This window comes from Pipistrellus hanaki, assembly GCF_964339955.1.
Source record: "Pipistrellus hanaki genome assembly, chromosome: Y".
In the NCBI taxonomy this organism is placed as follows: Eukaryota; Metazoa; Chordata; class Mammalia; order Chiroptera; family Vespertilionidae; genus Pipistrellus; species Pipistrellus hanaki.
Window position 1 is genome coordinate 613,908 of NC_140525.1, and position 13,601 is coordinate 627,508.

Sequence of the window (13,601 nt, forward strand, 5' to 3'; positions counted from 1 at the left end):
TCAACCTTGTACCTGCTCGTGCTAGTATCCGTTAGCTTCCAGTCTTCTGAAGTCTTGCGCAGCCAAGTCCAAGGACTCTGAGTAAATAAACACCAGGCGCAAAAGACACTTTCTTTCATTTGGTAGCTAAAAATTTTAATATGTCCATAGTTCTGATTTCTCATATTGTTGTTTTGCATTGGTATTGTTTTGTTATCATTTAATAGCCAGAGTTTTGCTCTTGACATTCAAGTTTTGAAAATGACAACATGTACGTAGTTTAGTTTTGCATTGGCATTGTTTGCAATTGTTTTAATTTGGAGTTTTATTCTTAATGTTTAAATTAAAAAAAAGAAAAAAAAGGTGAGATGTAGAGGGCCAAATGGGAAGACAGCTGGACTTTCTTTAGATTGTTGCTGACTGGGCCCTGGATGTTGGCAGAATCATGTCAGTTGCACTCCCGCCCTGGGCGTGTAGAGATGTTCTTAGTTCCTGACTTGTGTTCGTCCAGGAGAAAGGAGTGGGCCCTCCCGGGCTCCTTGTTTTCCTGTGAAACCCCCTTGTTGGACTGGAGTATAAATAGATGTGCTGCGTGGCTCAGGAGGTCGTCAGTCAGTTCGGCGGCCCTCCCAGCTCTCAGCTCAGCTTAAAATCTATCTGTGTCTTCTCTCTATTTCTATTATTTTTATATTCCCTGGGCACCTCCACTTAGAACCGGTCCGTTCATCTGTCTTTCCTTGCGGGATGCAAAAAAGGGAGATCCCGCCAGATCAGCCCCCCGCATCTATATAATAAAGAGCTAGGGTCATAACATCAACTAGGACCGAAGGCTTCACCATGCCAGGCTAGGGAGTTGAGGGAATGGGATCTGATCAATTAGTGGCAGCAATGACTATTGAGCAGCTTCAAAGGCAGACCTCTTAGTCCCTCCTCCAGCCCCCAGACTCCAATCAATAGGTGGCAAATGAGTGGCAGAACTAGGGACTGGCTTCCTCAGTAATCCTCTAGGTTCAATCTCAAGAGGACAGGTCAGGCATCAACGGACCAGCACAGCTAACATGATCCCAATAGTGCAGCCCCCTCCTGGAACTTGGCTTTGGACATTAAGGCCACTTCCCCTCCCTAGAGGCTCCACATGATCACTTACTTGAGCCTGCCCTGTTGCAGAGGAAGTGTGATCACTGCACAGGGCAGAAATGTAGTAAATTAAATTTAAAAAAAAGATGCTGACAAAGGGCCCTTCTCCATGAGCTCATGGGAGCCTCTGAACACTGGGCACCCAGAATATTTTAGGGGCTTCAGAGGAGCAGGGGATGCAGCAGGATCAGGAAACATCCCTCTTATTTGAGCAGTAACTGCAGATGGGAGAATTGTGTTAAGATGTCATAGAGGACACTAGATGGTTCACATTCAGTTCCCTTTATTACTGACATTTATTCACAGCCAATCAAGCAAAGGTAATTACCACATCTATCTCCCAAGCCTGAATCCCTCCCCCACTAGAGATTCAGGTGCAAATTTCTAACTCCTTAGGATACATCTCCCCAAAGAAACTATCAAACCTCCTCAGAATTAGATATCTCTCTCCCTCTCCCCCCACTGAGTAGTTGTCTCAAACTGGCTGCTGGGTTCCTTTAAGATTCACTTATGTGCGGGCTTAGGTATCCAAGAGCCCAGAATAAAGCCTATGCGATATGCACCCAGCTAGACAGACATGTAACGGGGTCACAGAATGGGGTTTGGGTTATAGAAGATTCTATAGCCACAGTGAGGACAGGGGTAAGCACAGAACCAGACCATGCCGGGGCGCCCCAACTCCTGCAGCATATTCTTCAGCATGGCATGCACCTCGGCAAGTCGGCCCAGGTCGATGATGTTGCTCCTTTCCTCGTAACTCTCCAGGGGGGCAGCATACAGCACACAGTTCAGCTTGCTCAGCCCGATGGTGTGGCGAAGCAGGTCCTCCAGGACGGTCATGGAGATGGTGTTTTCACAAAACCCTAGGGTCATGAGCTGGGAGCAGTGGCTCAGGGCAGGCAGGAGGTCCATGAACTGGGAGTCCATGATCCCACACTCATCCAAGTCCAACTCCTGCAAGGTGGGGGAGGCTCTCTCTAACAGCAATTGGAGGGGCCCAGAACTGACGTGGGTCAGGTTGAGCCTCCTTAAATTCAGGACTTTCAGCTGGCTCACATTCAGATGCTGGGAGAGATGTCTCAAGTCACTTTCTAAGAGCATGCAGCTAGTGATGGACAGAGTCTCCAAGGGGGTCTTCAGGCAGCTGGGGAGACACAGAGCAGTTAGGTGAGAGGGGGGGGGTGGAATGGTTAGACAGAGGGAAGCGAGCATGAGACGGGCCTTAAGGTAAAAAGGCCCATGTCACCTTAGTGTCAGGTCTTCCAGATGATGATCAAGCCCAGGACCTTGCACAGTGAAAAGTGTGATTTAGTCAGTGCAAATTTGAGTGGAATCCGTTCTCCATCTCCTACCTGCTCTGCGAGGGATTCAGCTCCATGAAACATCACACCCTTCATTTGTTCATCTGTCACCGGGAGCACATCATACACCCACCCTCAGGCACCCTCAGGTGTTGTGAGCATGAATGATGGGAAGTAAATGTGAGGGAAGATCAGAAAGGATCTCAAGCAGTAGGCAACCAGTGAACTTCAGTATTGGAGACATGACCTAAAATGCCTTCAACTCGAGCTTCCTTCTAGACAAAGCCTGGACCCTCCTGTTACCCTCATCACGTAGCCAATGAGGCTACTGGCAGAGAGGTAGAAAAGGCTAACCTGGGTAAGATCAGGCAACATCCAGGGGCTGGCACCTTGCAGGAATTTACATCGCTGTATTATTCCTAAACCACATGTCTCTTTTCATTATTGCTCCCTCCAGAATCCTGCATTTACGAGGCATTCCCTTAGCCGGAGCCTTTGGCAGACAGGTGATTAGAGGCAGGTTTGGATTGAAAGGCTGTCATCACCAAATCAATAAGTGTGGACCTAAATCCCTGAAACCTCACTTCTGATGGGCTTTCCTCTCCTCACTGCCATCCTCACGATTCCACTGCACAATCTTCCCTTGCACACCACTTAGGATTCCCGAGCTCCCATCACCTCACCCAAAGCCCCCATTCGATTCCTAGTAAGGAGTCTATTTAGTAGCATCTCTCTTAGTTCATTCATCCTACCTTTGTCTGGGGGGCGGGGGAAGTTACTTGACAATATGCAAGGGGACAGAGCAGTGAACAAGACACTGACTGTGTGCAGCCTCTAGTGACTCAGGCTCTGTAGCAGTGCTGATGAATGGCACCTAGGAGGTCCTGTCAATGTGGAATGAAATGAGAAGGGGCTTGCTCTGGTCTGCAGAGAAACCTCGCCATCCCTCACCTGAGCATCTGGTCCAAGCGGCCTTTGAGGATGGCGACATCATCCAAATAGAGCTTCTGGAGGCAGGAAAGCCTGAGGAACTGAGAGGTGAACAGGCTAACACAATGCTCCTCCTGCTCCAAGGTGGTGTGAGAAGACGTAAAGACACGGGAGAGGAGGAACCGACGCAGATTGCCCATCTGGCCCAGGAAAGGAGTGAACTTCCTCAGAGTGGACAGTTTCCCAGTACATTTTAACTTCAAATCCCGGACAGAGTTGAGCTGCACCATACACAGAATGTTAATGTTTTCCTTTGACATTGCATAAACCTTCAGCTTCTTACAGCAAAGGTGCAGCAAACCTCTCCTCTCGCTGACTTTCTTAATAATGTAGCTGACGGACTCATCAAGGACACGTGTCTTGAGACAAAGGTCTACTAACACCTCCATGGGAGCCCAGGGTAGATTTGGCCCCACCTTTATGCTGTCCAGTTTCCCCCTCTTCCTCATGGGCTGTGGGGCCTCAGGATCCAGCAGTGAGCACACATCAGCACTGGTTCCTGCCCACACGATCCAGAACTCCTGATGAGCTCTCTTCTGTAAATTCAGAAGCTGCAGTTTCCATCTTCTGCAGAGAAAATAGCAGGTAGACCCAGGTGCATGAGATAACAGGGAATAAGACAATGACTATGAGTCTAGGAATCTTGGCACCAGGGCCAGACACCTGACTAGAATTTTACTCCTCACCCCAGAAATCAGATGCTCCTTGCTCTACTGGGATCATTCTTGGTCCCCCTTTATGGTACCTTTAGGTGGCACCAGGAAGGGGGTATCATGTCCCTCGGGTCACCCTCTCATTTTCATCAGCCCTATATATGTGAAGCCTGTTCCCAGAATGACCCCAGCAGTGGCTCCAAGGCCTGCCTGAGTTCTCCCTGTGGCCCTATACGATCCTATATCCCAGCTGTAACTGCTCAGACCCCCGGGGCCCAACCAGGCCACTGAATCCCCCTCACCTGGGTCGAGTCTCCTGGGCAAGCAGGGCATCGAGCCCATCAAATGCAGCTCGCAAAATATCAATGTAAGGCTGTCTATGGTTTATCAGGGCTCCTAGAGGGAGGCAGGGGAAGGGCCAAGCCTGCACCAGAGCCTTCAGGACGTTGCTGTGCCTCCCAGCCAAGGCAGCCGTGAAGAGAGGTGGGAAGAGCTCCATAGGCAGCCACTCCACCGCTGCAATGGCCGAGGCTTCATCCCTCAACAGGCTCTGGCATGCCAGGTCCAGGAGTCTGCGTTGAGACGGGTGGTTCATTCTGATGAAGCAATTCTGAAAAGGATTCGGGGAGACAGCCAAAGAGAGGCATCCTGTCAGGCTGAGCATGAGCACCCCCTTTCCTGTCTCTTCAGAGAAAGCAGCTGAGGACCGAAGGCACTGCTCTGGCAACAACTGCAGCCTCCCAACTTACTCCAATCCCATTTTCTGCTTAGGGGCCGCAAGGCCACTCAGCCCTGCCTCTCCTAGGCTGGTGGCAGGATATATAGCTCATCAGGCACCAAGGAGTGGTGAGATGACCACTGCACCCCTCCCACATGTACTCACTGCCTACCTGTAATTCTGCTGTGCAATGAGTACTGGGAAACCAGAGAGATGGCCCCACCCTTTTCAGGGAAACCTTTCTTATTATTGCTGATGGATTGAAAGCCCCTGGAGTAGGCAGCAGTCCCTGGTCCAGCACTGCCTCTTGCTAAGCTCCAACAAGTAAAATAGATAGGGAAGGTTAAGGAACACCCACACAATGCGTACTTTGTGGCTATCGAGACATTTTAAATGAGAAACAGTAAAAGCAACAAAAAAGTTTTCTAAAGCATGCGGGAGCTGGGGATGAGAAAAATAACCATTAAGTCTGAGATGTTAGTTTATTGTGTGTCCCTTCTATGAATATTAGAATGACCACTTTATCCATGACAACAGAGGGCTCACATGCCCCAACTAAGCCCCCTCCCAAAAGAGACTGCAAGCCCTGGTCAGTGTTGCCCAGTTGGTTGAGAACCCCCCCCCCCCCGACCCTTGCACCAATAGAGGGTGGGCAGAAACCCGCTGATGGACGTTTCTCCCATCAATTTTTCTCTCTCTCTTTCTCCCTTCCTCTCTTACTAAACATCACTTGGCTTTTATTACAGAATTCCCTAAGACCTGCTTTTAAAAAAGAACTTTTCTAATTTGGTCTACAATAGGTTCCTTAGGGATATTCTACTTTCAGAAGCAGGGAAACTTGTCCTTAAACCTTTGCGAATGGAATATATCAAAGCAGAAAGCAGAACGTTTTGGATTAAGGCTAACCTGCATATAGAGGAAAAGGCAAAGTCTGCTCATTTATAAGGAAATAAATGAAAGTTATCTGTGGGACCTTGACGTTAAGCTCCTTGGGGACCATCTCAGGATCCTGACTACCAGAGCAGACATGGTGCAGGGAGCCCTCTGCTCAGACCTGGGCAGTGTCTCTCATGCTCTTGCTTCTGATCCCTCCTCTGCCGCCTCGAAACCATTATACCCCATCTAGCCACACCTTCCTGTTGACATCCTAGCTGAAATGGCAACTTCCAACTGAAAGCTGAACCTTAGAACTGGTTCTCCAGGCAGTTTACCTGATTGGGTTGTGCCCTCCGCACACCTCCAACTGAATCCATTCATGAAAAGAAGAGAAAATGAAATCAACCTGGAAGTAGACTTGATGGGTTGTTGGTACCACATCTAAATTCCTTAATGTTTGTGTTAACACACCATTAGGCAGACAGGGTATCTTCTCAAGAGAAAAAGGAATACAATGTATCATAATAGTATTGAGTACCAAATAGTCCCTGACACCTGATGTTACCTCAATTGCCAATCCTTGTCCATTCAAAGAGTAACAGGACAGTTGGTCTTCCAGATTTTGAAGATCAAGCCTTCCCCAAAGGGGGAAGGGCCAAAATCACATCTAGGGATTGATCAGGAGAAGGGAGGGGTGCAAGTTTGTAATGGAACCAAGGGAATCAGCCAAGACAGAGTGCACCCTTGGGAAACTCACAGGCTCTGACTGGGTAAACTAGAGAACTGAAAAGGCTGGTGGTTAAGAAGGAAATGGGTGGATCCCTTAAAACCAAGCTGATGGGAGTACAGGCAGGGGATTCAATCACACCCCCTCTGTGGAGGTAAAGTCCATTCCCTCCAGAGATAAACTCAGCAAACTGGCTTGAGAAAATTAAATGTAAAAACTTCCGCTGTGAAGAAGCCAGAGGAGAGTGTGGCAGCAGTACCTGGAACATGACTTATCCAAATCTAAAAGCCACTGAGGGTCAACAGTCATGAGCAATTTGGAATTTTGAGACACAGAGAAATATTCACATGGGCCAAAAGACCTATGTATCCTAATCAAGGAGCTGCTCCCAGAGGGCATTCTCTTTAGTTCAGGCCTCCCATTCCACATCCTGACCTTCCACAGGCAACAGATTAGACCCAGGCAAGTTCCAGGGGTCTGGCCCTAAACATGACTGCCAAAGTCTGTATGGGTAACTAATGTTTGCTCAACCCTATGGAACAGCCCATGTAAATTGGCTTCAAAAATTTCCTTCTGAGCCCAGGCCTAAAACTCACTCTCAGATAGTAAGGGAAGAGTGTCCCCTCTCAGGATTAAGCACAGAATGCAGAAACACCTTCCCATTTAGGAGAAGAGAAGAGATAGAGATAGAGATAGAGATAGAGATAGAGGTAAATATTTTCTACGGGCTCTTCTCTATCCCCTCCAATGTAATGTTCAAACAACTCTCCTATTCCAGAGATAGGGATCATATGACATATTACCACAGTGATGTTTACCAGGAATTCCAGACTGGTGGATTAAACTTCTGGAAAAGGTTCAAACTGTAATGAGTTCAGGAAGTTTATCTTGACTTTTTCCTGGGCTTTTAGCAGGAGTGGTGCCACATGGGGGGCTGTATTTCTCTTTAACACTGACATTACATGCACCAGGAAGAACCTGGAAAATTGTAGGAGCCCAAGCTCAGGCAGCTTCCATGAGATCCCAGCATCCAGGAGTTACAAGGAGGCAGGAGGGACCACTTAGAATGACCAGGAAAGAAAGTCTGAGCTGAATTTGTCTTCTTCAAGAGCAAGAAACACTCTTCTTTCCATGCAGAGCCTGCTTTCCCGGGGCATGAGCTGGGGCCCTGGAGGCAGGAGCACATCTGCATCAAGGGCTGTCCTTCCTGCCGACTCCCAGCACCCATACATGACTCTGGGGATGTTTTCACCACATTCCGGTCCCCATCCACCTGCCCTCATCACGGCTCTCACTTATGTACAGGCCACAGCAGCCTTTGAGCACATGATTCCTACTGGGATCCCAAGGCATCTGTCCTTCCAACCTTTTGTTTTCTGTTTTGTTTCTGAGTGGGAGAGTGGTACTTAGAATGTGCTCAGAAGGCTGGAAGCCCTCATCATGCATCCCTGGGATGTCAGACAACCTCTCACGAGCCTGACGCTGGGACACCCACTGACGACAGAAATCAGGAGAGAGATCTCCCCAATTCATCCGAGCTCTTTTAGAGAACATGACTTGCTACAGTATACAGAAGGAAAAACTACATCCCAGCTCATTTTCTGGTTCCAGAGAACCAGAGAGGCAGCGAGGAGGCTGAAGGATGCCCATCCTGGTTTCCAGAACAATCCCCACATCTATGGACTTTCTCAGGCCCTGGGAATCAGTCCCCATGCGTGGGCTTTCCAACATTCAGCTCTCTTTGCCCAGCCTTTGAGCAGACATACTTCCACCAAACTGGACTGTTTAGATGGAATGGACACCTTCCTAAAAAAATACAAGCTTCCAAAACTCAATCAGGAATAAGTAAAAATAGAACATAAATAGGCTAATAGCTACTGATGAATTGAAACAGGAATTAAAAAGCTTCCAGCCAACAAAAGCCCTGAACCACATGGCTTCACAGTGGAGTTCACCAAACTTTAAAATAAGAACTAAAACTAATCCTTCTCAGACTATACCAAAATTTGCAAGAGAGAGGCACACCTCCAAGCTCTTTCTATGAAGTCAGCATTACTCTAACATGAAAACCAGATAAAGACACCACATGAAATAGTTACAACTCTATATCCTGGATGAACACAGATTCTAAAATCCACAACAAAATTCCACCAAACCAGATCCAGCATTACATCAGAAAGATCATACACCAGAACAATTGGGATTTATTCCAACGATGCAAGGCTGGTCCAATATCCAAAAGTTGATAAATGTCATACATCCCATAAAGTGACTGAGAGACAGAAGTCACATAATTATATTATCAATTGATGCAGAAATGGCACTTGACAAAGTTCAACACCCTTTTCTGATAAAGTCACTCAGCAAAGTGAGAATAGAAGGATCATAATAAAAGCCTTATTTGACAAACCTACAAATAACAAAATATTGAATGGTCAAAAAGTGAAACTACCGAAACTGGTTTGGCTCAGTGGTAGAGCGTCGGTCTGCAGACTGAAGGGTCCCAGGTTTGATTTCGGTCAAGGGCATGTACCTTGGTTGCTGGCACATCCCCATTAGGGGTTGTGCAGGAGGCAGCTGGTCGATGTTTCTCTCTCGTCGATGTTTCTAACTCTCTATCCCTCTCCTTCCTCTCTGTAAAAAATCAATAAAATATATTAAAAAAAAACAACTGAAACTATTTCCCTTAAGAACAGGAATAAGACAGGATGCCTGCTTTCACCACTGCTGTTCCACATAGAACTAGAAATGCTAGACACAGTGATTAGACAAGAATAAGAAATAAATAGCGTCCCAATTGGAAACAAAAAAATAAAATTATCATAATTTGCAGATAACATGATACTGTACATAGAAAACCCAAAAGACTCCATAAAATGATTAGACTTAATAAATGAATTTGGCAATGGAGCAGGAGAGAAAAAAAACACCAAGAAATCTATGGCATTTTTATACAGCAATAGTAAATTTACAGAAAAATATTTAAAAAACTATCCCATTTACCATATCACCAATAAATAAATAAATAAATAAATAATCCTAGGAATAAATTAAGGAGGTATAAGATCTCTACTCGGAAAACTACAAGACTTTGACAAAATATATAGAAGAAGACATAGACAGGAGCAAGAACGTAGAATCACCATCCAAACATATCTATACTATGCAAAGCAATCTATGAATTCAATGTACAAACAGCATATTTCAAAGACCTAGAGGAAACTCTCCCAAAACTCACCTGGAATAAATAAAAGATCCCGAATATCTCCAGCAATCATGAGAAAGAAGAACAAAGTAGGGGGGAAATTCAATACGAGATATTGAGATATTAATAATCTCAAATACCAAGCTGTATTACAAAGCCATTATTCTCAAAACTGCCTAGTACTGGCATAAGATCAGATATATAGGCCTATGGAATAGAATAGAGAATTCAGATATCAACCCAGCCCACTATGCTCAATAAATATTTGACAAAGGAGGCAAGAACATACAATGGATTCAACACAGACTATTTAATAAATGGTGCTGGGAAATTTGGACAGATACATGCAAAAAAAAAAAAAAATGAAACTAGACCACCAATTTATACCATATACAAAAATACACTCAAAATGAATAAAGGACTTAAACAGAACATATGAAACCATAAAAATATTAGGAGAATACATGGACAGCAAAACTCAGACAGATGCCCAAACAATATCTTCACTGATCTAGCTCTGAAGGCTAAAGAGAAAAAATGGGATCTACATCAAAATAAAAAGCTTTTGCATAGCAAAAGGAACCATCAACAAAACAACACAAAACCCAATGTATAGGAGAACATATTTGCAAATGTTATCACTGATAAATGTTTAATGTTCAACATCTACTGGGAATTTATACAACCTAATAAAAGATGACCCATAAAAATGGGCAATGAACCTAAACAGAGTCTTGTCAAAAGAAGACGGAAGCCCAACAGACATCTGAAAGCATGCTCAAAATCACTAATTATCTGAGAGATGCGAAACAAAGCACAATGTGGTACCATCTCACACCTGTCAGAATGGCTATCATCAGCAAATCAACAAATGGCGAGGATGGGGAGAAAAAGGAACCCTTGTGCATTGTTGGTGAGAAAGCAGATTGCTGCAGCCACTGTGGAAATCAGTACTTTTAGTCAAAAGAATAAAAATGAAACTCCCAAATGATCCAGTAATCCACTTTTATACCCCAGAAACTAGAAACACCAATCAGAAAGGATATTTGCTAAGGTGACCAGACATCTGCTTTTGACAGGACAGTCCTGATTTTTAACAATTTGTCCTGCGTCCCGTGCCGTTTTTTGTTTGTTTGTTTGTTTTTAAATCCCGATTGTTGGAAAGAATCTTTCTGGGACTCTTGTAAAACAGCGCGGGACGCAGACAAATTGTTACAAATCGGGACTGTCCCGCCAAAAGCGGGATGCCTGCTCACCTTCATACATGCACCCCTATGTTCACAGCAGCACAGTTCTCCATAGCAAGGATTTGGAAACGGCCAGACTGCCCATCAGCAGATGAGCGGATTGAAAACCTGTGGTGCATCTGTACACTGGAGAACTACGCTGCCAGGAAAAGGAAGGGCCTCTTACCATTTCAACCGCATGGATGGGGCTGAGGAGCTTCATGCTGAGCGAAGGCCCTCCGTCAGTCAGAGAAAGACAGATATCACGTGATCTCACTCAGGTGTGGGTTATAATAAACAACAGGAACTGATGAACAAAAATGGATCCAGAAACAGGGAAGCAGGGGGCATCACCTCCTGTCTCCAACCTGGCCTCCGCTTTCTCGGCGGCGGAAGCAGAGGATAATGTAGGCCACAGGCCGTATGCTCTGTCCTTTCCCAAGCGGACACTGACCGCCGTCCAGCGGCCACGTTTCTGCCCCTTCTGCCCCCCAGGCCCTGGAGCAGGCCTGAGAGCTGGGCTGGCCTGAGCGCCCACAGACTTGAGGAGCCAGAGGAGCCAGAGGAGCAGATCCCGGGGCAGGGGTGGGGAGTGGGGGCCACTCTTTGTCAAGGACAAAGTCGGCCAGCTGAGATCAAACAATCAACGCCAATGCCGGACGGAGTTCCGTGGATTGTTGCGTGTCCGTCTCCGCAGTGAGCGCCGCCATGTTTGCGCCGCTGGGGCCTGGCCTCGGGCCAAAGAGCCAGGCTGTGCCCTCAGGCCTTCACTCCAACCCCGGGGACCTCATTTTCAGAGGGAAAGTGCCGGCGGGGGAGGGGCTGCGGAATACCAGTGACCAGCTCAAGTTCACCCCGGAGAAAGCAAGAACCAGAGTGTGGACTTACCTTCCCACAGGCCGCGCTCCTCACCACCTGGTCTCCTGCACAGCACAGCGGCTGCAGGGACAGAAGCGGTGGCCGCCTGGCAAGCTTCCTGGAGCTGCGCTCTGGGTCCTTAGGAGCGAAACCTCGCGAGATCCCAAGACCGCGAGCGGGGTCTCCGGGGGGCCCACGAGGGGGGCGCTGGGGCCCGCACACCAACTGCAAGGGGTGGGGACCGGAACTGGTGGGTGGCTGTGTAGGGGACGCGGTGCTTCCGGTGTGAGCGTGGGTGGAGTGGACTCGCTGGGAGGGAGAAACGGGAGGCCCGGACCCCCAGCTTACCTCTCACTCGCCACCCCTGGTGCACAGCCTCTGGCAGAGCTGCCCTCAGATTAACCTGAACCTGGGCTCTCTTCTGGGGTGGCTCCTCTAGGGGACCCAGGGGGCTGATACCTGTCATTCAAGCTGGCCTGAGGCATCTCCCTGGGGTCTTTGAAATGAGCTTCTGACAGGGGGGAAGGGCATGTAAGAAGAACAGGGCCACAGTTGTTTAATCATTACTCACCTAACAGAATAGGAATAAGAGGCCCTGGGACCCTGGAGGACGAACCAGGCTGTATAAAAACTTAAGCTGCCTCCATGGGCCCATTACTCAGAAAGGGATTGCATTTTGGAAACAGACCAGGGACAGGGCATGCTTTGACCCTGGGCTGGGGCTAGGTCGACCGGAGGTCTTTCTCAGGAAAGCTCACCAACCATTCTGCCTTCCCAGGAAGAGGCTGAGCTGTTGCTAGGGAGATAGAAGATTAGCTACCATGTTGTAGAGTCTGCGCTCCTGAAGGCTGACTGCAGGCCCTCCCCTCCCCTCTCCCTGTAACACTTGTAGCTGGCAGCTAGAGGTAGCCATCTTCTCCCCAGGGGGTCAGAGCAGCATTGCCAGGGAGGGCGCCTGCTGACTGCATTGTCTGGATAAACGCTAACCTGTGCTTCAACTCTGTCTCTGCTTATTTTGGCTCAAGTAGTGACAGGCAGCCTCAGACACATTGTGTCCCTTTCCCTTCCTCACTCAGGCTTGGGAAATACTCAGACTCCTCAAACTGTGAGACTTTTCCTGAGAGGGATAGTGGCACTGGGCACTGTGTCCCTGCCATGCAGGTGGCCCTGCATCTCTTTACCATAGGGTGTGGGGAGGCCATGGGTCTGAGAGTGACAGGCAGGGTGATGAGGCTGCCTTTGTCTGTAATTCCTCCAGAAGTTCCCCATGCCTATGAACTAGCAGAGTTTTAGGTTTCCAGCTACATGGATGAATGGATGAGTACAAATGAGGCCACGGCACTCATCCCCAGTGGTTCTGGGACTGTCACCAAGAGCAGAGCAGATAGAAAACAACAACCACACCAAAAACCTCAATTGCTTCACCTGGGAGGGTCTGGTAGCCCTCCCAGGTGTGTGACTGTTGGGGGACAGGTCTGGTGTGTAGAGAGGTACACTCCCTCCTCTTTTCTAGATGCCTTTGGCATGTATTTGCCCTATGTTGACTGCTAATGCCATGCTCAGAGCTACTCACAGTCTCTCCTCACAAGGTTTAGGATGGAATGGAACGAACACACACACACACACTGGAAGCAAAGGATACCATTATCTACAATTGGCTCTTTGTAAATAATTCTGTCAAGAAACCCAGGGGCTGGTATGGAAACTTACATAGACAGACTACTCCTGCCTGAGGCCTGAGCAAGGAGGGGCCATTGGCGGGCTTGGAAGGATCCTATTCTGGTGTGATGACAGACCGCACAAATGCTTGGAGAGTAAAGCACTTGGCCAATATGAGAACACAAGAGGGACCGGGGTACAAGGGAGATGATAAGTGACAGAGGGCAGAGGATGCATCACTGGAAGGTGATTTCTAGCCAGACTCCTGCCAG

At 47.7% G+C, this 13,601-nt stretch overlaps 1 protein-coding gene across 1 annotated transcript; it reads right to left on the bottom strand.

The window, feature by feature from the left end:
• Window positions 1–1,704: 1,704 nt before the first annotated feature.
• On the bottom strand, window positions 1,705–4,655 carry LOC311615842 (melanoma antigen preferentially expressed in tumors-like; the record flags this gene model as incomplete). Its single annotated transcript, XM_084871279.1, has 3 exons — window positions 1,705–2,260; window positions 3,369–3,974; window positions 4,363–4,655. The coding sequence occupies 3 exons, from the start codon at window positions 4,653–4,655 to the stop codon at window positions 1,705–1,707; spliced, it is 1,455 nt and encodes a 484-aa protein (XP_084727405.1).
• Between the last annotated feature and the right edge of the window lie 8,946 nt (window positions 4,656–13,601).